This window comes from Pipistrellus kuhlii, unplaced genomic scaffold (assembly GCF_014108245.1).
Source record: "Pipistrellus kuhlii isolate mPipKuh1 unplaced genomic scaffold, mPipKuh1.p scaffold_m20_p_14, whole genome shotgun sequence".
In the NCBI taxonomy this organism is placed as follows: domain Eukaryota; kingdom Metazoa; phylum Chordata; class Mammalia; order Chiroptera; family Vespertilionidae; genus Pipistrellus; species Pipistrellus kuhlii.
Genome location: NW_023425449.1, coordinates 29,664,173 through 29,689,255, shown reverse-complemented (window position 1 = coordinate 29,689,255; position 25,083 = coordinate 29,664,173). Strand labels below are relative to the sequence as shown.

Genomic DNA, 25,083 nt, shown 5'->3' with positions numbered 1-25,083 from the left:
AAGCAGCCAAGTTTAAAGGAATCAAAAAGAATACAGATAAGCATCCTATGAAACTCAGTCGATTGAAACTGTTATTGTGCAGAATATTATTTATTAGTTATTCATGGTTAAGACCTCCAGCTATAAAAAACAAACCAACCATAAAAAAACCTTTAAGTTATGATCATTGTGTAATGAAATTAAATCAGGGAAACTTGTGATAAAATTTACAAATATTGCTTTCCTGAACATATTGTATAATTGCCTAGTTGTATATAGATATACATGTAGTTGAATACTTGTAGACAGCTGAATATATAGTTGAATAGTTGTGTATAGTTATATATTAAGTTGTACAAAGCTGACTCATAAAGAATATTTCAATTCTCTCTGATTCAAAATAAGGTATTTGTTTCATCTTTCATCATTAGAATCTCAGATGCACCTGGAATTGATAGGGAGTCTGCTCAGAGTTAGGTCTGCCACATAAGGTTGTAAACATCAGTTTGCTTAGTTTCTGTAAAGATGAAAATGCCCATTTTATTTTATCTTTGCCTCTTCAAGCAATAACCACAGGTGAGGAAAGTAAGCTGGAACATGAATGCCATCACTTATTGCCATCAAATTTTAAAGTTATAATTATTTACTCATTCACACATTCATTCTTTCAGCGAACATGTATCAAACACTTGCCATATGCCAGAGAAGCCAGGTCCAACAAGGTCAAGGGTGTATAGTGTGACAGACAAGGAAATCTCCTGAATAGCCGTACAGGGTTGCCCATGCTGATGGCAGAGGTGGGCAATCTCAGCTTTGGCAACTGAGGGCTCTTTTGCAAATGGAAATAGCAAAGCACACAAGAGAAAAGTGAAAATGAATGTAAAATATCTGTCTCTGTGCGTATCCAAGCTCTAGTCAGCAGTCGACTGTTCAATCCAGCAAAAATTCCTTTGCTTTTAATTAATTCCTTTGTGCTGATTCTCCCTAGTAAGCCTCAATCTTAACAAATTAATTAGGTTGAAGATTAAAAATCCCATTAGTGTCGATCATTCACTTCTTGGCTCTGGCAACAAGATAGTGAAACTTTTCTTAGTTCCGGAGGGGCAGAGGAGGGGAGGACTAAATGGAGCTCACGTAAGCTGCCTGGTGTTCTTGGGATCAGATATTTTTTGCTGTTTTTAAGACTTTAGGTGGATATCAGCTACCATTATCTTTTTAAAGCATATTTGTGTACTTTCCCCAAACATTACTCATCTTAAATTCTTTAGACCTGTGCTGTTTGTTTTCTGTGTGGTCCATGGCCTTGGTGTGTTTGTGAGAGACTGCCCCGTCTACTCTGATTATCTAATTTGCAGGTTTGCAGGGCATTGATTTTTAATCAAGGACCTGTTTCCACTGTCACCTCATCTGCCCATTTATTATGGTTAAAGACACATCGGTGGCTAATATCTCAGCCAGAGCAGGAAAGAACAAACCATTAGTAGAATTGTGAATTACCTGCAGGTCATAATTCTGTTCAAAACACTGGCTTGTTTGAGTTATGCTTTCTGCTTTGGCTTCCACACCTGACTTACAATGGCAAGAATTGCAGAAATTCAAACAGGTGTTGTTAACACTCACTCCTAGGAAGTGACTCTAGTGCTAATAGTAGGCAGATGGGGACCAAGACTGGAGCAAGGGAGCACAGGATGTGCGCTACATTCTGGCCATAGAGCACTGCTCAGTCACATATTATCTCATTATTCAGTGGGAAGTTATCAATGGGAAGGAACCCAGAGAGGATGGAAGAGGCAGACGGCCGTCTGAAAGCAAATTCAGACAAGGATACACAGCAAGGGCATTTCACTTCCTGTACAGAGTTGAAGGCCAGGAGGAATTTGGTCAAGAGTTGGGATTAGAAAAATTGAATAAACATTATGCAGAACAGTGTTTTCCAAGCTGATTTATCTAAAAACAAGAGAGGAAATACCAGAATAGAGCACAGTCCCATGAAACTTGTTTGGGACATCAGGGCCCACGAAAGATGGAGACACTCCCAAGAGACTAGAGCAAATGGGAGGTCAAGGTAGGTAGCTTAAGCTGTGTGTGTGTGTGTGTGTGTGTGTGTGTGTGTGTGTGTGTTTAGGGCAGGAAAGGGCTATCCTGTGCTGTGCTGCATAGAATACTATGACCATAGTGGACCATCAGAAGTATTGGGTTCACAGAGAAACACCTGGTATCTTTAACTATTGTATGTAAATCCATACCATTGGCGTTATTATTAATATTATTATTATTAATGTGCTTATCTTGAATCATTGTGGCTAAGAGGGACTACTACAAGCTGACACATAAAATGCAAAACATATCAAAACAAAACAAACTAAGAATTTTACTTGTAAATGGTCTTTTGCTATAATATTATTGAAAGCTAGGCCTTAGGGCAAGTTCTGCAAAAATGGTGTCCTGTCAAGAACCTATTCATAGATATGGGTTGCTTCCACCTAGAGAACAGAAATAAGTACCTGCTCCTGGCAGAAGAAAGGAGGAATTTCTTCAGACGAAATGTGTTGCTCGCTGAGCTTCAAGTTTATCATTGATCTAACAAAGGCGAGAAACTAATTTCTGTGGACAATTTTAATCTAAAAATCTATGATCCTTGACTCTGCACAAGTGTTGTTTCTGTAGAACTGATCATGGCCTTTCTCTTTTCTTATTTCTTTGCTGACAAGAAACTGTTCAGGTCTGTCACCTATGAACCTATCCCAAAACCAGGCCCTGCTATTGTGAAAATCCTGCTCAAGCCTGTTGGGCAAAATATTCTGTCTGTTTCTCAGAGCCTATGTGTTAAAGAAGTATTTGGCACTGCCTCTTATCTCCTCACACACTCCCTACTCTGGTCAACCTCTCCTGCCTATGAGAACCTGCTTGAAAATGCTCCAGAAGTACCTTCTCTGTTCAGAAGCACTGGCTTCTACTCACACTTCAAGTCACAACTCAAGACAGGGAGGAAAGAGGTCTTAGAGTGACAACTGCCAAGGGACCAACAGCACAGTCCTCACACACTCAGTTAATGCCTCCCAATAGGAGTCACCACCACTTTAATTTAAGACAATTCCTTTACTGGGAACTTTTTGAACTTTTAAAGAAGCCAGCATATTTTTCTCCACCATTCCAGGTATCCTGTTCTGGATGGCTTCACACAAGATGTAGTTTGTCTAGGCTCCTACATTTGAGTTGGTGGAGGGTAGGGACAACACCTCATGGGATGTCACTAGAGACACCGAGTCTGTCTTTCTTGTGCACAGCTTCTGAAATGGATGTTGTAATTTTGCCATTGGACCTCTTTTGCTTTTTTCATTCTCTCCTTTAGTCTTGAACGTGACTACTCTGTTCATCTTTGACCCTCATGAAACCCAACTGGCCAGAATGACTATTTTTAAGCAATGTTAAGCACCTGTTCTTACATATCACTTGAAATCCAGTAATCCAAGAAACCCTAGTAAAAACAAACTAGTTGATGATGATCCTAGCTTTTGCATACATTTAGTCTTTAGCTACAACATGTATCTTATATTCTTTCAATAAGAAGTCAGCTTATCTGTGCTAATAAATATAAACTTCAAGTCTGCGTTCCTTCAGAGGCAGATCTGGGTCTCACTGCACTATCTGAAATGGTTGTCAGGTTTCTCCTTACTGGTTTGAGGTACAGCTCTTGGAAGCTAAGGTTATCTCTTGGGTTAAGGTTTGAAAGAATTTCAACTTTCCCCCCCCCCTCCATTTGCCCCCCTACACACACACACACACACACCATTGAATAATAAAGAGTAAACAAAAGTGGCCAAATATAATTGATAAGAAAGGAAGGAAAGAAAGGAGAGGAGAGGAGAGGAGAGGAGAGGAGAGGAGAGGAGAGGAGAGGAGAGGAGAGGAGAGGAGAGGAGAGGAGAGGAGAGGAGAGAAATACAGGATCTTTTCTCCCTGATAAATAACCCATAAAATCTGGCCAATTGTGTTTACTTTCACTATTCAATGGCGTGTGTGTGTGTGTGTGTGTGTGTGTGTGTGTGTGTGTAGGGGGCACATGGTGGGCGAGTGTTTATGTGCTTTGAAGGAAAGGAGGAGGAGAAGGAGGCAAGAAGAGGTAGTTTAGGGTCAGAAAGTGGTATTTGTTGTGCTTTGTACCTTATCTACCAACTGTGTTATATCTATATTGTTTTCAAATTAGTGCAGGTAAAAGGAATTGCATGCCCAGAACAACCTAATCAGTCACCTCCGTTCATTAATCAAGTCAGAAACAGGAGCTTCCAGCTCCGAGTTGATGTAATTGCAGCTTGGAGAAAAGACTTTCTTCTCATTAAGGTCTTAAAGTCGGCTTGTTTCTTAGTTGCCTAAAATTAGAATGGCCAATCTTCTATAAAATCATGCTATTAATCTGCTCATTATTTATTCAAAATAATTGAGTGCATACTATGTCAATCACTTTAAACAGGCTCTATGGAATAAACATAAAAGTAAAGAGACTATCAACTCCTGCTTCAGCTTAAATGCCACCACTTCAGAGAAGCCTTCCCAGACCACCCAGCTTAAATATAGCTCTCTAGCTACTCGCAATCATATTTGTCTTGCTTTACTTTCTACACAGCCTGACATTCGCTATATTTCTTTTGATTAGTGATTAGTTTTCCCTAGAAGAACTTCAGCTTCATTATAACAGAATCTTGAATCTTGTTCAATGCTTGTATTAACCCAGGTTCTCTAAAGAAACAGAACACATATATAAGATATGTATATATGATATGTTATGTGTAAGATATACATACATACATATATATATATATATATATATATATATATTTTTTTTTTAATTGGCTTACAGGATTGTAGGAGCTATCAAGTCTACTAGTATAATCCATAGGGCAGGAAGGCAGGCTAATGAATTTTAGACAAGAATTGATACTATAATCTTGAGGCAGAATTTCTACTTTCTCAAGGAAAATTCAGTTTTGCTTTCAAGGCCTTAACTGATTAGACAAGGCCAACCTCATTATTGATGGTAATTTCTTTTACTTAAAGTCAAGTGATTGTAGATGTTCATCTCATTCACAAAATATCTTCACAGCAACACCTAGATTACTGTTGTTTGATCAAGTGACTTGGTATTATGGCCTAGTCAAGTTGACACACCTCTGTATCTCTAGCCGTTAGAACAGCGCTCGGCACATGGTGGGTAGTCAGTATCTATGTCAATAATCTATTGGGTGCCAACTAATTAATTCATTGTGTAGGCCTAACAGATACAACCTTTCCCTCCTATGCTTATTATCTGGATGGAAAGATGTATCTCACACAAATTAATAATTAACCCACACAGCATTGAGCAATGTATAATTCAAAGCTAAAATAAGTGATACTAACATAATTTAAAAAACAACAGACGAGGAATTCTGAGAAGGAAAGATTGTTGTTAGTGGGAGTCTGGTTGTCTGTGTCAGGTTGTCATTTTATTGCCATTCTTTTTTTGACTTTTCAAATATGTTTTTATTTTATGAATGAAGAGGCACATTCTGTTTAAAAATCCAAGAGACTTTTTTTTTTCAAGATATAAACACAAAGAAGTAAAGAGACACAATGAAGGAAGATCGCCAGGAGGCTTAGAGATAACTTACAGTTTCTTCTTAAAATACTATTAAAAATTATGGGCAATATGAGCATACATACATACATACATACAATAATGCTAGAATAATGGAAAGAGCATAATTCAGACAATTCCCTGACTGTTGGCTCAGAGTTTCTATTGTATCTTTAACTTCCATATTCTTTTATTAATGGAATTTGTTGGGGTGACATTGGTTAATAAAATTATATAGGTTTCAGGGGTACAGTTCTATAATATATCACCTCCATATTGTATTGTGTGTTCACCACCTCAAGGCATATCTCCTTCCATCACCATTTATTCCCCTGTTACCCTCTTCTGCCTCCTCCCACCCCTTGTCCCCCTGCTTCACCACCATTTTTCATTGTGTGACAGTACCTAACAGCCCGTGAGATGCTTTCCCTCTGCCCTCTGCAGCTTGGCTCCTGCAGAATGACTGGCCCTCCTGCCCCCTTTGAGCTATTATCCTGTGGGTCAGCTCTTAATTGGATGGGGAGGTGACTCAGTTAAGCTATTTTGTACTCAAAATAGCTTTAGTGACTTTAGTGTTATATATTCACTGACTCTAATAACTGTGCTTTATTAATTAGGTTGGCAATCTTTTTATCTTGAGGAAAATAGTGGAAACTGACCTTTTTCTTATTTTGCATACTTCTTCGGGTTATTTTCTACAAAAATCATCCTTTTTCAAGGAAACCAGGAGACTTCAAGTGATTTCACCTGTATATAGTATTGAAGGATGGATATACATTGAAGTAGAAATGAACTGGAAACTAGTGTAGACTGAGGTGTGCTCATCACTTTGCATCTATTGCTGGCTACTTCTGGTTTCCAAGGAAGGGGGTCATGTGACATGCGTATGAAGTGGGGTACCCCAGGTTATGAAGAGGCCATGCGGTACAGGGCACCAGGGAGGGAGAGAGACCTACTGTCTGGGCTCTGCCACTAGGGTGTAGCCTTGGGCAAATCACTTTGTCATTGTGGGAACAAATTCAAAATGGAGGTGGAATAGCCCTGAAATATTTCTAAGTCCTGAAACACTGCTCACACAAAATCTTACATTTAATTCTAATTTGTGAAACAGAGAAAGGCAAAGTTAGAGACCAGAGATGGCAGGGTGGTATGTCTGACTATATGTGTGATAGTGTCTGAAGCCCACCAGCAGCAGTCTTCATTCCTTCCCCCAAAGGGACTCTAGAAAGTTCTTAAGGCTTCAGAATATAGTTTACAAACCATAAACTCAGTGAAATGGAAGGATGCGTTTGCCTGCTCTGAAATTCTATGAACAATTGTGCACAAGGTAATTCGTAAGTTTTTATAAAGCTGTGATTTCTTTAAAATAGTGACTACCTAAAAAATGTGAGGGCATATGTTGCTAAAAAATATTTAACTTAAAAAGGAGCATCTAGAGTAAAAATGTGAAAAGCCCCTTCTTCTTATATCCTATTTTCCTTACCCAATCTCTGTTTCATGTTTGGTAGGGAGTTTGGTTTGAAGCCTCTTAGATGTCTGTTTTTGCATTAATTTTATATGTACATGAGGGGAGGAAACATTTGCATAACTTGTAGCATGAGAAGTGTAGCATTATTTTTCTATAACTTCTTTCACTCAACCACATGCCTGAGAAATCTTTGGATCAGTAAGACAGACTTATCTTTCTAAGACCTAATTGTATATGAGAATTCCCATTTACCCATTGCTATCAACATCTCTGAAAATGATCAGTCTTTGAAATGTTTCATATCAAAATGTTTCATATTTGAAGTCTTCTTGTATAGATTTTGTTTATTTTCTCTGATTTGAGCACTAAACATTGGCAAGATAAATTTTCATTATCGGTTCTGCTAAATATCACTTAAGGTCTAAAAAGTAGTGAACATTTTAACCATGGAATCTGCTTAACAGAACTATTGACTGTTATGTCTTATGTCTCTGATGAGAAATTTAGGCCCTATAATCTGTAAAGCAATTTGCTTCTGGGATTCAAACATGTTTTCATGCATTCATAGTCATTAGTGGCCTTGGAGAGAGAACATTTTATTAATTAGAGGAAACTTGTCATTCTCATAGAATTTTAATGAATAAATGCAATAATTATCATTTCCACCTTGATTTTAATTGCCAGGTCTAGCAATTATCAAGCCATAGTATTCTCTTTTAAACTGTTTTTAAAAAAAATACATTTTATTGATTTTTTTACAGAGAGAAAGGGAGAGGGATAGAGAGTTAGAGACATAGATGAGAACACCCCTTACTGGAGATGTGCCCCCACAACCAAGGTACATGCATGCCCTTGACTGGAATCGAACCTGGGACCCTTCAATCTGCAGGCCGATGCTCTATCCACTGAGCCAAACCAGTCAGGGCTGTTTTTTTGTTGTTTTTGTTTGTTTGTTTGTTTTTGTTTTTTGTTTTTTGTCAATTTAATGGAGACTTCTTTTTCCTTTAAAAAGGAAGCAAAGCAAAACAGAGTATCAAGCTCCAACTTCTTATTTCATGTACTAGGATGTCAAGTAAGTTGCCAAACCAATCCATCATAAGGAAGCACGATCTCCTAAGCAAATGACAGTAAAAAGGGGATAGATTTAGTAAGATTAATAATCACTTTAATTTATAGCACTCTTTCTCCCAAAAACGCTTGGGAAGCATTGCAAACATTTGAACCAAAGTGCAGTTGAAGCCACTGAAAAAGATATGTAAACTTGCTAAAAAAAAATAATAATAAAATATGAGCCTCATATAGTGGTCCTTCATATTCAGAGATGACACATTCATATTATATAGACATCAGTTCAACAAGTTTTTACTGCATTTTATTTGTTCTCCCCAAAGCCTTATTTTTGATGGATGATGCCTAAGATATACAGGGAGCGTCCTTTCAATAACGTGTGAGTGATGAAAGGCAAAACAAAACAATTTATCAAATGACGCTGCATCCATCCCTATAAATTTGGAGAGTGATGAATCTGCAAACCCATAGAACTGGGCATGTCATGTAGTCGTCAAAGGTAAAGCTCCAAACATCTCAAACGCTGCTGGTGACAGGAAGGCTGACTTACTTGGGGAAAAAAGTAATTACCCTTTGAAACTATTTCTATATTATAAGAATCATTGGGAAATTGAGCATTTTCTGCCGAGTTTGAGCTCAGAGTTGCAAAGAGAACTTGATATGATTTGATATGAATATTTCAAGAGGATGACATCATTATGTTCTTTCCTTATTTAGCACAATTAAATGCCTTTACAAAAATAATATAAAATGCCCACTATGTAATGCTGTGTCTAGTATTTATAGTGCTAATGAAAATCCTAATAAGTTACTTCTTTAGAATGTTAAAAAAAAAAAAGTCTAGATATGCATTTCTCCCCCCTCCTACTCCAAAGAACCATCACAGATATTTTGTAAATATAGATAAGAAACATATGACCTAATATCATTCCCTAATGGCAGGGCACCCACCTGATACCCAATTAGCAGTGAATCTCATCCCTTGTAACTGGGTAAGTAGACAAATGAATCATTATGGTGTGCTTAATACAAAAAAGATCAGTAGAGAATTGTCTTTCTTCTTTAAGAACTCAAGATTTTTATTTTTTTAAATATATTTTTATTGATTTCAGAGAGAGGAAGGGACAACTAGAGACATCAGTAATGAGAGAAAACCATTGGCTGGCTGCCTCCTGCATGCCCCCTACTGGGGATCAAGCTGGAAACCCCCCGGCATATGCCCTGAGTGGAAATTGAACCGTGACCTCTTGGTTCATAGAGCGACACTCACTCAACAACTGAGCCACACCAGCTGAGCAAGAGCTCAAGATATTTTAAAGGTCACTATTGTCACCAAGTCCTAAAACATTTAAGTTGTTTCCTGGGAACATTAGAAGAATGTTTTAGGGGAGTGGTTTGCTGCTCTGTTGACTAATGAGTTTGCCAACCACTGGTTTAGGGTCTTCTGTGCTTGTGTGCAAAATAGAAGAGAATTAGGCTTCACTAGCTCTTGGCCTAGTTCTCCTGGGTCAACATGCTCAGATGAAACACACACCTTTTTACTGCTAGGAAGTTAATATGGTGGCCCCTATGGATATGTAATTCAGCCCAATTTCAAATTACTTAGTTATTAAAACACCCTCACTTCAAAAGCCTATTTAATTTGTTTCTTTCAAGTCTATAATTTTATTAGCATAATTAGTGCATGGTAATAGGGTTTGGGTTTTTCCCCCTTCCGTTTCCCTGTCATTCAAAGTGTTTTTTTCCCTTTGAGGGAAAAAATAGCTATATTCTTAATTAAGAAAAATATTTTGAAACTCAACTAGAAACATTAATTTGGTGGATAGGCCCTACTCACATGAGGATCCTAGTTTCTTTCTATAATATCTGATAACTGAAGTTGTTTGAGTGAGAAACTGGGTGGTCATAAAGGAATCAGAGTGGAAGTGCCCATTCATAGAGTTAGAAAGGACATTAGAAGTAGAACAAACTTACATTCTGGGATAGATACCTTTCCACCTGAATTTTATAAATTAAATAGTAATACCACCTTAACACAATTTTTATTTTATTTTTTAATATACACTATTTTTATTGATTTCAGAGAGGAAGGGAGAGGGAGACAGAGAAAGAAACATCAATGGTGAGAGAGAATCATTGATCAGCTGCCTCCTGCATGCCCCACACTGGGGATGGAGCCCACAACCCAGGCATGTGCCCTGACTAGGAATCGAATTGTGACCTCCGATTCATAGGTCAGTGCTCAACAACTGAGCAACGCCAGGCATGCAACACAACTTTTATTTTATAATAAATAGCCAACAGTGTTTGCTGTCTGGCAGTGTGCGTAGTTTTTTAAGGCAGATAATCGCTAAAGCAAACCAGCTCACCAGGATGGTAAATAACAATCACCAGCAATACTGTTGAAGGGGGGAAATCCCAACAAATAATTAGATACTTGAATATTTTTCTCTTTAATTCAGTGTTCTGATTAGATCTCCTCATTCTCCTTCAATTGTCAGGTATGAGTTAACATCATCATCAAATCCATTCTCAGAATGCAAACACACTCTTCTAGGAGGTCATTTCAGAGTTCCCTCTTTCCTCTAAGATAGGGGTGTCGAACTCAATCAGAGAAAGGGCCAAAATCTAAAATCCAGCCTAAATCGCGGGCCGAATGGTTTACTGAACAGTCATAAACTGTCATTGTGATGGAAACGCAGCGGAGTGCAGTGATGACAGCGCGGTGCGGGCCACATTGCAAGGCCTGGCGGGACGGATTTGGCCCGAGGGCCTTGTGTTTGACACATGTGCTCTAAGACAAACCTTTTGGGTTAGGTCCTTTCTAAAATGCATTTGTGATAACATGAGAAAGTAGGTTTTCCCAACAGTGTAAAATATATTTGTTTAGCCTGAGCCCAGTTAAATTTAATGATGCAAACCTAAAACAGTCTTTCAAAAGAGAAAATTGGTATGTGTGTGCATGTGTGTTTGGATGGAGGTATGATTATATTTATACAAGCTTATTTATTTTTAATCAAAAACTGATGCCCTAAAATGAGACCCTTTAATTATGTTTCTCTCTTAGTTATATACTGACTTGTTTTGCTTTTATCCTAATACATGTTACTTTTGGTTTCATCTCTAAAAAAAGAAGATGTGGAAAGGATTTTGATAACCAAGATGTTGCTTGGTAATAATCACAATTTATTTTTAAATTGAGTATTATAGTATATTCTAGGCACTGTTCTTCAAATACATTATCTCTTGTAATCCTAACACCCACTACAGAAGTAGAGGCTAGGTTCATTTTACAGATGACTAAAGTGGGTTTTAGGGAATCTGGGTTGGAGCATCTCCTAGGTGAACCTGAGTTTTATGCCATGTCTGGCTGCCTCCAACATCTGAGTTCTTTGCCCCCCGTCTTTCATTGCCTTGCGTTCCCTTAGTCCTACCCCCAATACTACTTATTCTCGAGAACAGAGCTATAGTTGCTGGCAGAAAAGAGCCTGCAAGTTCCCATGAGACTTAGACCTTCTCCATCTCTCCAAGTTCCTCTCATCCAGTCCATCCTCCCCCTCAGAGGGCTTCGTCCTGCCACCCCTCCCATCTGTTTTCCACCCCATGCACCCAGCACTCTGGTTCACCTCGCCTGGACACTCTTCCTCAGCCTGACCCTGCTCACCCTGCAGATCTGGCCCCAAATGTCCCTTACTCGGAGTCTTCCTCCATAACCCTCCCTGCCACCAATTTAATTGTGTCTGTTCCCAATACTCCCTTTCACGGGACCCTGCTCCTTTCTTTCCCCTCAAGTCATAATTATGTATTTCTAATTTATCTGAGCCATTTAATTTCTTTTCCCTCAGTAGGCTGCAATCTGTAAGGGGATTCCTCATCTCTACTATCCATGATGACAAGGACACTGCCTGGCATGTGAGTGGGACTCACAAGTTTATAAAATTCGTGAACTGAGTTCACGTCTGTGTGTCAGTGAGAACCAATATTTTAGGACTAGGCAGTCATTTAAAATTTTTGAAGAGATTGTATTAATTTTTTAAGCTGTTTTAAAAGTGAAGCAGTTTGTATACGTTAATACAATATGCTCAAACTCAGTTTGCCTACTCTAGTTGGTATAGCTTGTTAAATATTGACATTCTCTTTTTTTAGACTGCCTTTTCCCCACCTTTCTGCCTTTTGATGTAAAATGTCTCCTTTTCCTTGAAGCCTTCCCAGATCACCTCCTAAGAGCATGACCTTAATCTCCAAAGCTCAAAAGTACATGCTACTCCAATAACCTCATCTCTAGCTCCCTTAACCACCTGATTTTATGGCCCTTCTTGTTGGTAATGAACTCTGAGGGGAGAGCAAAAATCATAGCTTTTCATCTAGATATTGTACATAGAGCCTGACCCCATACCTATAATACAGTAGTCTTTCAGTTAATCTTATATAAATTGCCAGGGTCCAATTCACTGGCCAGCCATGGCCTGGGTTCCTATTTTATAATGATGCCAATGTGATTGGCAGGGACAAATTTTAATTCCATGCATAACCAAGCCAAATTGCTCTTGGCTGGGGTTCCTTTGGACAAACTAATTAGGCCATTGTTCTGTCAGTATTTCCACTCTACATTCTGTCTCTATGTTTCTCATGCTTCAGTGCTTTCAGGACAGACAGATAAAGGACAGATGCAACAGAGGGGACTCTCTCATGATGATTATGGCTCAGCTCCCTGCCTTGTCTTCATCACAGGTTTCTCTAATGTTTGCTGCATATGCATCCCTTAGTTATATGCACAAGTGAAAGTCAATGGCTGAAACCGGTTTGGCTCAGTGGATAGAGTGTTGGCCTGTGGACTTTAAGGTCCCAGGTTCGATTCCGGTCAAGGGCATGTACATTGGTTGCGGGCATGTCCCCGGTAGGGGGCTTGCAGGAGGCAGCTGGTCGATGTTTCTCTCTTGTCGATGTTTCTAGCTCTCTATTCCTCTCTCTTCCTATCTGTGAAAAATCAATAAAATATATTAAATTAAAAAAAAAGTCAATGAAACATAGGTGCAAGGGCATCGGCTTAATGGAGTAACAATTCTGGGCGTGGCTTTTGTGTAGCCTCCAGCCAACAACCAGAGCCCATCTTCTCACTCAAGTGTGGGGAGGCCCAGCCCTGCTCAAATCCTGCTTCCCTGCTGTGCAATGGGAGGCACACTTCTTACCTCTCCCAAATCTTGGTTTCTCTCTGTATGGAAGAGGGTCATGATAAAATCTGCTTCAGAAGGTGACTGTAAAGATTAAAGGAGATAGTCCATTCAAAGCATTTAGCACAGTGTCTAACATAAATGGATTCCATAAATAATAGGTATTATTATTATTATTGAGCCAGAAGCAATAGTAGTGTGTGTGTGTGTGTGTGTGTGTGTGTGTGTGTGTGTAAATATACATGGTATGACCTAAAAGACAGTGAATCTTGTTGGCTGATTATTCAAATTTCAAATAGGTCAGATCTCAAATACTATCTCAGAACCACACAACACACACACACACACACACACACACACACACTCACATCTCACAGCTGACCTCAGTCATGGATGCGTTTGTGAGAATCGAGACACAGCCACAAGAAACAGTACAAGTATCTTTCCCTTCCCAGGCCTGAGAGAATCCTGACACTTCCCAGTGGCAATCTGTATTTCCACTCTGTGGGGAAGAGTGGGTCTGACCAGGAAGAGCAGTGACAGGGACAGCATTGCTGAGAACCAAGGAGTATTGGGCAGCTGAGGGGGAAAGGGCAGGTGTCAGGGGACAAGCCAGACTGAAGCATGGCCCTGTCAGATTAGAGTGGACAGGAATGATAGTCTTGGTCCCCAGGATCTAGGGGTGAAGTTGAACTCAACCTCATGTCTTTGTGGTGATTCAGTCAGTGAAATTTAGCAGAGAAATGATGGTGAGAGCAGCCATCCCGGTCCCTTCCCCAGTCCAGTCTACTAGACATGCCTGCATGCTGTAGTTTACATACTGGTTGATAGTGTAGATACAGGGTAGGCGAGAGGAGCGCACAGGACTTGAAGGGCACTGTTGGAACTATCGAGCAAAGTTGCCTTTGCCTTTGCAACTTTCAGGAATTAGAAGGGTTCTTTGACTATTTAATGCCTCTTTTAAAATAGTTTAAAGCAAGGAGGCCCTGTTCCCGAAAAGAGAAGGCAAGTGAATCATGGGGAGCCATACTTCAGGAGCTTCATAGTCTGAACCAGAAAGGACTGCTATTGATTCAGTCCTGCACGTTCCTCTGTGAAGCTTCCGTTTAGTCATTCATTTATACAGCCATTTTAAAAAAAAAAGTATTTTTACATGTCAAGCATGGTGCTAAGAGCTGGGAAAACAGAGATAAATATAAGACACATCAGTAGGCATTCAGAAATAATTAGTTGACCAAAATGAATCAAAATATGGTTGCTCATCACTGTCTATTATAAATAAACATTTGTAATAAAATAAGTCAGCAGCCTCCTCACAATCATTTACAAAGTGTCGTTGAAAATAAAGTAGATATCATCTTTTAACGGTGAGTGATTTGGAGGGAGGAAGATCAAAAAAAGGTTCATGAGAAGAGAACTGATTAAACTGAGTCATAAATGTACTAGAAGCTTTCCATGTGACTAAGGGCAGAAAATAATCTGGGTTATGGGGAGACTGTATTTCAGAATTACCTGAGTGTAGGAGTGGATGAAGGGGGCCGGAGGGGAGCAAAAGAGGAAGTCTTAGCGGTTGGTAGAGACTAAGGTGATGAGACAAGCGGAATGTAAGGGGAGAGTCCAGGATTGGGGTCAAACAGACCTGGTTTGAACCCCATTGCTACTGATTAACAATAGCAGTGTGACCCTGGCAATCACCTTCCAGATTTCATTTCTTCATCTACCACAATGAGAAGCACACTTATCTCATAGCGTTGGGGTAAGGATTTGTAATCATGTGGGTCAAATTCTGGACACCTAGAAAGTACTTAGTATTTGACTGTGACCATATAATTTCAATGCCATGCAGAGGAACTAGTGCTTCATTTTGATTGTTCCAAGGAGCCAGTCTGTATTTAATCAGTGAAGTGAAATGATTAGCATTCACGTTCTGGTTGGATGGGAAGAATAGAATTGATTTTATTTGGACAGGTGTGCCAAATCTTACTTTACTCACCTGTAAAATGGAGCCGGTAATAGAACTTAACCTTCTCATTTTATTATGAAGATTAAATGAGATTGTATCAGCATTTGGCACTGTGCCTATGCCAATAGTAACCTATCAATATATGTTAGGTATTTTTATTCTCTTTGTAGGAGTGAGGTTGACATTAAAGAGAGAAGCCATCTGGGAAACCTTCATTAGAGTCTGATTGGGAAGCAAGGGAAAACCAGGTCTTGTAGGATGAGCTGGAGCTATTTATGAATGAAAATTGGCAGGCCTGGGATTCTTGACTGTAGAAGAATCTCTTGCTGTTGACATTCTTTCCATTATTGCATGTTTTGTCCTCTACAGAATGAACACTGTGGTGAAATAATTTTTGTAAAATATGTACTTTGTAACAAAGGCATACATTTCCAAAAGAGTCAGGTCCACATTCCCTGATTGTCCCTGTGAGCAAACCATCACAATGGAGTGCCACAGCTTAAAGGAAGAGGTTACTTGGAGTTCGTCAAAATTGGAACAAGTACTGGAGACCACAGCTGGATTTAACAAATCCACAGAAGTCCAGCAGGAGCTGGGTCTTCCAGTCTGCACCACATCTCCCCCACCCCCTCTTTAGCCTGCACACAAATTTAAATATATTAAGGGGATTATTAACATCATTAAACAGTTTAACAAACATTAGCCGAGGCAATGTGAACCATCTGGATAGAGCGAGGATAAACGGCTCCAGCTCCACTCTCATAGAAACACAGTGGAAATCATCTCTGGTTCTCCAAAAGAAGAGGACACATAACTAAAGCTGGCTCCCTTGCAAACAAATGGCAGTGACTTCTATTGGAGTTCTTTTGCTGGCAGAAACTAACTTTCAAGAACACTTAAAGTGGCCAGACACAGATTTGGCTGCCTCCACCCAAATGTTCACAGAATCCAGGAAAAAACCTATCACAACCCTCATGTTCAGGAAGCTCCCCACCCTCCCTCCCCCATTCAGAATTATAAGAATGTGTGCAATTTTCGGTGTCCTCCTATTCTTGTACTTAACAGTAATTCCCACCAAGGCTTTATCTTTTATGCTTATGAGAAATCCTACATGTGCTGTTTAAGGCTGCTGTATTTTACTCTCATTTACATGGAAGAACTACAAGTCATCATATATCATCTTTCATTATTTGCAGACCTCTGTTGAGTTTCTCCTCAATTTTTTAAAAAATTTCAATGATTTTTGTAAAATATGCATTTTACAAAATATGCATTTCCGAGTTTCTCATTACATTTTGCAGGTTAAATTCTCTCCTCATAGCAAAACAAAGAAGTAAAATTATAAGCCTTGATTGTAGAGTATTGCTCAGTAATGTGTAAGTACCAGCCCCTTGGTTCCTGAGACCTTGTAGTTAGCCTAGTCTGATACGTGAGGAATGGTGTGATAGGCATCCTCTAAGATGATCCTTCACTCCTTATAGTTATACCCTTGTATTTTTCCTTCTTCTTAAATGTGGGCTGAACTTTGTGAAATGCTTCTAACAAATAGAATAAGCAGAAATAATGAGATGTATCTTTCAAGATTCAGTTATGAAAAAAAAGAGTATGGCTTTCATCTTGGATCACTGACTCTGATGAAGCCAGCTGCCCTGTGGAGAGGCCCATGTGGCTAGCGACTGAGGCCTATGACAGCCCTGCCCCATGGAACCTTCAAATGAGACCACACCCTAGCCAATGCTTGAGTCAGAGGCACCCTGTCCCTTGCCCAACTTCTTGACACACAGATATTATGAGATAATCAATGTTTATTGTTGTAAGTCAGTTTGGGGTAATTTATTACACAACAATAATGATGAACACAATAGGCTAAGATCCTGGAAACAATGTTATGTGTGGAAATCCTGCCTGCATCATGTTTTAATTTGGTAATGGCCACAGGCTAGTTAATTAACTTTTGTAAGCTTTAACTTTCTAATCTACAAAAAGGCAATAATAATAATAATAATAATAATAATAATACTTTCCTTAGATAGATAGTTATTTGGGCATTAAGAGAGATATAAAGTGCTTGACAGTCTATCTGGCTCATAGTAAGGGCTCAATGAAGTTTTTATTGTTATTATTATCTTCAGTGCTTATCATTTTTAGATACTGAGTTTTGACTAGGGTCTAACCTTTAGTGTCTTCCCTTTGACTCTCCCTGGTGGATCTCACACTCCAGGACTTTACTTCCCACCTATGTATGCATTGCTTCCCACCAAACATCTACATCTGTTACAAACGAAGGTGTATATTTATTGTTCCCTGTCTAATAACTCTACCAGGCTGTCCCACCCACAAGTGTCTCGACTCAGAAATTCAGAGTTCCATCTTCCACCTTTTCTCTCTGCTGCTTCTATATTCTCTTGGGAAGAGTCATGATCTAAGAACCTTGTATGAATAGTTGTGTATGAATAGCTGAGACTGTGCTAAACTTCTAAAACAACCATTTCATGCATACAGCAATCTATGTACCAGAATATTCATCATAATGTTGTGCTAAAATTAGGAACTTTTTCCTATCTAAGCTCTCTTCAATAGGAAACTAATTAAATTGTGCTCACAAATAACAATAATTATTATTCAATGCTTGCTATGTGGTAGACTCACTTCTAAAAACAATACAGGGGTGGAAAAAGTAGGTTACAGTTGTGAGTACTATAAACCTACTTTAGCCCACCCCTGTTTAGAGATTGTGTCATTTGAATCAGTACAATCACCCTATTTATATTCATTCAGTGGAATACATGCAGTGCATTTTAGAAGATGCTATAGGTATACACTGAGTGGCCAGATTATTATGATCTCTGAATGCATAATATTCTGGCCATTCAGTGTGTGTGTGTGTGTGTGTGTGTTAGAGGCCCAGTGCATGAATTCGTGCATGGGTGGGGTCCAGCCAGCCTGGCCAGGGGAAGGGGACATGGGCCGTTGGCCTGCCTGCCTGCTGGTCAAACTCCTGGTTGAGGGGACAATTTGCTTATTAGCTTTTATAATATTGGATATACACTGAGTAGCCAGATTATTATGTGTTCAGAGATCATAATAATCTGGCCACTCAGTGTATATTTTCAGGTATACAAAGATACTTATCAAATACTATAACATAAGTAAAGAAAATTATGAAAGATACATAATAGCACACTATTAAAACACATCTATGCATAGATGTGAGCATATATATATATATATACATATATATATATATATATATATATATATATATATATATATAATAGTTTTTCATTTCAGGCACTTTGCATAGTTTCAACATGCACAAATGTTCAGTTCCCACAATTTAGTTAAATAACAGCAGTTCCCAAACAACACAGTTCAAATTTTAGTTGATACAGTATGTTACTGTGAAAAATAAAGTACAAGTTTCACTATTAGCTCTTCAATCCAGAAACTGCCATGCAAATAACAGATGCACATCGTGTTCACTGGCCAGCCATATTTCTTTCAAAACGTGTCTGTGTCTGTGATGGGTCAGTACACACCTGTTACTCAGGACACGCAAGGGTGTCATTGTGTAGCATCCTTGTCTCCTAGTGATAAACCCATATGAAAAGTTGGATACTTGAGAGAGGGAATTGACCAAGAAAACAAAAAGTGATGAAGCTGGAAGTGAGATTTGGATCTAATGCAAGTAGTTATAGAAGGAATAGCTGACCCTGGGAATGATGAGCTGGCCACCATACTAGAGACTGGAAATGTCCATCAGAGGGGTTAAGAGAAGGGAACTAAACATAAATAAGGACAGTGGTTGTGACTAAAAGAATGACCTCCCAGGAGATGGGACCATGCAAATAACATTAAAGGAGCTCAAAGATATTTTACAGCATAGAAAGCGCAAAGGATAAAATGTTGGAAGCTGATCTAAACTTAAAAAATGAATGTCCCCGTTCACCAAGGCATAGGAGAGCTGTTCGCTCCATGTAGTAAGTTACGTGACGGAAGGATAAAGGCAACTACTGTTCACACTATGGTTGATAAGTTTTTATATTTCAAAAATGTTTTCTCGGTGTTTCTAATGGTGTAAATTACAATATACTAAATAAATATCAGTTTATGTTTTTATCCCCCTATACATGTATAAGCAACATCAAGAGAGATTTTAATGTTTTGACCAAAACTTTTAAAGATTACATAATAATCATATTTTTCCTTATTGATTAAACTCATTTTTTCACAGTTTCATCTTGCACAGTTTTATGGTCCTACAACATTGTGCAAAGCAAGGACTGCTTATATATATATATATATATATATATATATATATATATATATATATATATATATATATATTAGTAAAAACATAAACAAAATAAAACAAAAAAATAGTCCTTAGTACTTACATTAAGATGTTAATAATATTACTTTAGGGTGGTTGAATTATAGGTGACTTTTTTATTACTTCCATTTTACAGTGTCTCTACAATACTTACCTAATCTAGCTAGGTGAGTATCTCTTTGGTTAACATTTTTGAGCTCTGCTAATGAAAAGAATTTGGTGATTACGGGATATTTAAGGAAGAAAAAGATATGGTCATTTCCAACAAGACAGTCATGGAGTAGTGTAAACATTTGCCACATTGCACAGATTTTTATGCTGCAGGTCAGGTTTAATAGAGATTCGAACAAAAGGCAGGTTTAATAGAGATATGAACAAAAGGCAGGAGAATACCGGAGAGAAAGCCTGTCTCCTCCTAGAGATTAGGGAGAGAGCCTCAGGCTTTATACACCCCCCTCACCCCCCCACCCCCCACACACACACACCATGGAAAAATGGATACTAGTTAGCCACACCAGTTTATACTGGAAATTGCTGAAACCTGTAGCCCTCTTTCTAGAAAACCAATATTAGTTCTAGGCCTCACTTACAAAAAAAGACAAAGCTAATAAGGTGATGGGAAAATACCCTGACTGTTTTGCCTGAAATTATTCAGATACTTACTTTTTCTGCTTCCTTCTGTTATTGAAGCTTGATCAAAGGGCTCTCACCTGGATTGGTCTTTGTCTTTGTTCCTCACGCTGTTTTTTATAAAATGGCATTTTTATAAAATGCCAAACCTGTGTAATCAAAATCAGTAGCAGCAAGGGGCACCGACGCAGGGAGCCCTGCTCTGGGCCCAGGGCTGTGACTGAAGCAGACAACTTCTGTGCCACTGGTCTGCGTTGTTGCCGTCTGTGCTTTGCCTTCAGATTTGAGGGTTTTTTGTTTTTTTTTATTAAAGTTTAATGAGTGGATGGTGGCTTACAATTGAATTACTTCCCCAATCACAGTGCAGTTTGAGATCCCCTTATTAGAAAGCTGACAGCACTGAGCAGGAATACTTCTGAACGTAAATACAGAGATTTCAGAGACAAAAATTTCAAATACTACATGAAAGGCTTGTACCATCGGGCTTCCCCCTGATGGTGTCTTCAGTTAGTTCTTGTTTGTTAAAATGGTTTTGTCTTTGATCTTGTGACCTCATCTACAGTAGAACATTCCTTTCTACCTAGTGCATTGTGATGTGGTAGGAAGTGAGAAACTTTACTGGTGTCTTGGCAAGCCCAGCCTTCCCTTCCCTCTGCTTCTCTGACTTTGGCTCCTCGGGGCCTTCCTTCAGAGGCAGACCAGTGTATGTAGACAGCTTTTCCCAAAGTGCCATGGTGAGCAGATGGGCTTACCCTGGTCAGGAAGCCATTGTGAGTGTGGCTTTCATGACTGTTGAATCATCTTGTGAAGAAGTTAACCCTTTGCAGTTTGCTTTAAAGCTTTTTAAGTCAAGGACTGAGTCTCCACTCCCTAATAATCTTCCATTTAAACCAAGAACAGGTCTTGGGCTTGGAGCTCTTAGCACACTAGAATGTCTAGCTAGAATTTAATAACAATGTTTTGTGTTTTCTTTTCCTGAATAATGGTGATTTATTTATCTAAAGTAAATGAGTCAATTTAAAGAAAGAAACTAAGAAAGTAGTCTGAACAGTGTTTCATAGATATGTCTTAAAAATGTGCCAATGTGCCAATCTGTCTTTGGAGAACTAAAGTTGAGAAATATCAATAATTTGGGAAAATCTTGACTGGGAGTCAAGAAGCCCAGACTTATATTTTGGATCTTTATCGTTTTAGGATGCTTGCAAGTTATCAGCACATCTATATCTCAATTGTCCTCATCTATTAACTTTTAGGTTAGATTTTATGTGATGCACAATAACAACTGTCATTTAATAGAGCCTTTCTCTTGAACTTGAATGTTCCTAAATATGCTATATACATCATTGGATCCTCACAACCATCCCTTGAGGTAGGAAGAATTACTAGGCATGCTTTGCAGAAAATGGAGCCAGGACACAGAGATCTAAGATGCTTGAAGAGAATACAGGGAGTAGGTAGAAACCAGGAATCAACCCCAGATAAGACTCCAGTTCCTGTGCTCTTAAACCACCGAGATTACCATCCTGGGTTCTCAGGAAGCATTGCAACATTCCTTTCAAATTCAGAGTCTAAATGTGTTCACCTGCTTCCCCCAGATGACCTTTCAGCCACACTGCTTTATTTTGTGGCGATAGCTTAAATCTGGACCTTATGGGTCGAGCAGGGCAGCCAAGTGGCCTGGGGGAAAATATCTCCATCTGCCGGCTGCAGAATGGAAAAATGGGCCGCAGCTTCATTCATTTCCGGATTCACAGAGAATTTTCAATGTGTGAAACTTCTCAATGTGTGGAAATAGGAAAGAACAGTGGAGCCACATGATAGCTCATAAAGCTTCTGCTAGGAAGTGGCTTGTGCCACCGCTGCTCATGGCTCATTGGCTAAAGGAGGTCACATGCCTCAGCCTGGCTTCAGTCACTGTCCATGAATAATGCTCCTAGAGGGGAACGGTGGATTTAAAAAAATATTTTTTAATTGATTTCAGAGGGGGAGGTAGAGGGGAGAGAGATAGAAACATCAATGATGAGAGAGAGTCATTGATTGGAGGCTGCCTCCTGCACACCCCCTACTGGGGACGGAGCCCACAACTGCAGGAATGTGCCTTTGACCGGAATTGAACCTGGGATCCTTCAGTTCTCAGGCCGACACTCTATCAATTGAGCCAAACTGTCCAGGGCGACTTTTTGAACATTACTATAATTTACTACAGCTCTTGTTATTTCCTTAAAAATGTGTCCTCATATTCCTTGTTTTCAGGGCTTTACTGAGGTTTTGGTAAGATAAGTTTGTCTGAGCCTCCTGGTTCTAGCCTCTAAAGAACTTTGGTGCGATAAATTTTTTATTACACTTTACTGTCACCTTGCAACCAATAAGGCATCTGTCTGAGTTGGTGATGTTGAAGACTAAAATGTTCTGAGTCTCAGATGTCCTCATCTTTTCTTTTGCTTCAGATGCCAAACTTGGGACCCTATATTATGCTTCCATCAACCAGGGGTGGTTAAAAAAGCAAACATTGCACTAGACTAAGATTCCATTCCAGAAGTTTCTAGAGGTATCTCTTAGAATCTGGAGATGGGGAAAGGGATTCATGGGTTGTAGAATTTGAAACCCTTTAGCTACCACACTCTGACTGGTATCAAGTGGCTCATTTTGTTTCCAGAGATTTAATGTTGTTTCCAAAAATTAGCTCTCATATGGCTCATTCAGGTAACCAGTGTTGAATATGGAAATTAGATTTTTGTTCATACAAGTTTATTACATTATAGTTTATGAATCGCAGTGGCTATGTGCCAGACTCCCTTTCAAGCTAAGCAGCCTCTTTGCTGTGTTATTCCAGCTGAGTCTTTTATTTGAAGTGTTTCTTCATCTTGGCTCATTTAGCCACAGACAGAAGTTGCCCCGTGGGAGATAACATCTTATGTTTATTTACTTTATAGGATTATCACCTCTGGGCTCATTGCAAGTGCAAAAGCTATCAGGGAAGAGAAAATTTGATTTCAGGAAGTCAGGACTCCTTTAACCCTGACACATGCCTGGCTTTCGTTGGATAGTGTGTTGCAGAGAAATCAAGCCATTGGGTTGGCAGACCGACCTGGTTCCTGATCTTGTTTTGCTCCTATGTGGCCATGTGACTTTGGGCAGGTTATTTTACTTCTCTGATTCTGTTTTCTTATTTAGGAGACACATAATGAATCTCCCAAAACTCTTTCAAGTTTAGGACCCTGCAGAAGTCATATGGATTGTTCTAGCAAATCATTGAAGATGAGATTTTTGTTTTGAAAACATAAAAATAAAAATGTATTTCTTTGATATACAGTAATGGTGTGAAAATTGCCAATAACACCTAAGTTTAAACCTAATGCTTAAGTTCTGTTACATCCTTAAAGTGACTTCCCATCACGATGTGTGAAGTCCACCAGCCCCAAGGACACATGCACATTTTCAAGTGGGAAAGGAAGCTAAGGATCATGCGACATTGCGGAAAGAAAGCTTCCATTATGAGAGAGAGAGAAACCATAAAAAGAAGCAAGGGGGAATAAGAGACTGGGGGGAAACAGGTAATTCAGAGGCAGGAAAAACAACCAAAGAAATTACGCTTAACCCTCATAGAGAAGAAATCACCTTCATAAACAAAAATGGACTGCTATTTGTGTAAATTACAATCAGCACAAAAGAACTCTTGGGAATTAGAAATCTAAGAGCAGAAATAAAGTAATATGTGAAAGGGATAAAATTGAGAAAGTCTCTTATTAAGTGGAACAAAGGAAAAATGGATGGGAAATAGAAAATGAGCTATATGAAAAGTACAGGACCATATGTCTGACTGCATTTAGAGAGATTTTTAGTACTGAAAGAGCTTTATAAGAATTAGTGATGGATACACAAAAAACAAGGCAAACACAAAAGCAAAGCCACTGAGCACGACTTAAGTAATGATTATGCTGTAAACACTAAAAACTGATTTCACAAATCAAGTGGGGGGATGCTCGTACGATGGAGTAGCATAAGCAAACACACCATAAGAATTATATTTAAAGTATGTAAAAGGTGCCTGGCCAGCATGGCTCAGTGGTTGAGAATTGACCAATGAACCTGGAGGTCATGGTTTGATTCCCAGTCAGGGCATAATGCCCAGGTTGCAAGCTTGATGCCAAATAGGGGTTGTACAGGAGACAGCCAATTAATGATTCTCTCTGATCGATGTTTCTATCAATAGTTCTCGCCCCTTCTCCTTTCTCTCTGAAATCAATAAAAATATATTTAAAAAATAAAATATGCAAAAGGTGATCTAGTATAGAATTCTAGACCTCACAAATCGTAGTGATTTCTGTATATAAGCATGTGCTTTTTCTTCTATGTCCCATGCTTTAATATTAGTGATGATGGGCTTCCTGAAACCACTCCTTTTAGGCAGTGACTTAAAATCACCAGCTAAAGTTAGAATCCAATATTTGGGAAAGAATGGTATTCTTTCCCTTCTGAAAAGCCTTCTAATTCATAGTAAGATGAAAACATTGCCTTTCTCAGTGCCATGTACTGTGTTACCAGTGTAGAGATACTATTACTTATGCTATGTTAATAGTTTAACCCAATTAAGCCGAAACCAGTTTGGCTCAGTGGATAGAGTGTCGGTCTGCAGACTGAAAGGTCCCCGGTTCGATTCCGGTCAAGGGCATATATATTATTGGTTGCGGGCACATCCCCCGTAGGGGATGTGCAGGAGGCAGCTGGTCGATGTTTCTCTCTCATTGATGTTTCTAGCTCTCTATCCCTCTTCCTTCCTCTCTGTAGAGAATCAATAAAATATATTTTAAAAAATAGTTTAACCCAATTAAAATATGATTACGAATGATATTATGA

At 39.0% G+C, this 25,083-nt stretch overlaps 1 protein-coding gene across 6 annotated transcripts in view; it reads left to right on the top strand.

Annotated features, from left to right (window-relative positions):
- LOC118718312 (cytochrome P450 7B1) overlaps nucleotides 1-25,083 on the top strand; it is a 148,441-nt gene that overhangs the window by 86,702 nt on the left and 36,656 nt on the right. Inside the window, exon 1 of one of the 6 annotated variants that reach the window (XM_036437016.2) lies at nucleotides 11,978-12,041. The exons of 4 other annotated variants lie outside the window; for them this stretch is intronic. In XM_036437016.2, the coding sequence (XP_036292909.1) occupies nucleotides 12,016-12,041 (26 nt within the window). In that variant the 5' untranslated portion in view covers nucleotides 11,978-12,015. Of the gene's footprint in view, nucleotides 1-11,977; nucleotides 12,042-12,342; nucleotides 12,384-25,083 lie in introns of those variants that run through there. One more of the 6 variants, XM_036437017.2, reaches the window with a different exon arrangement.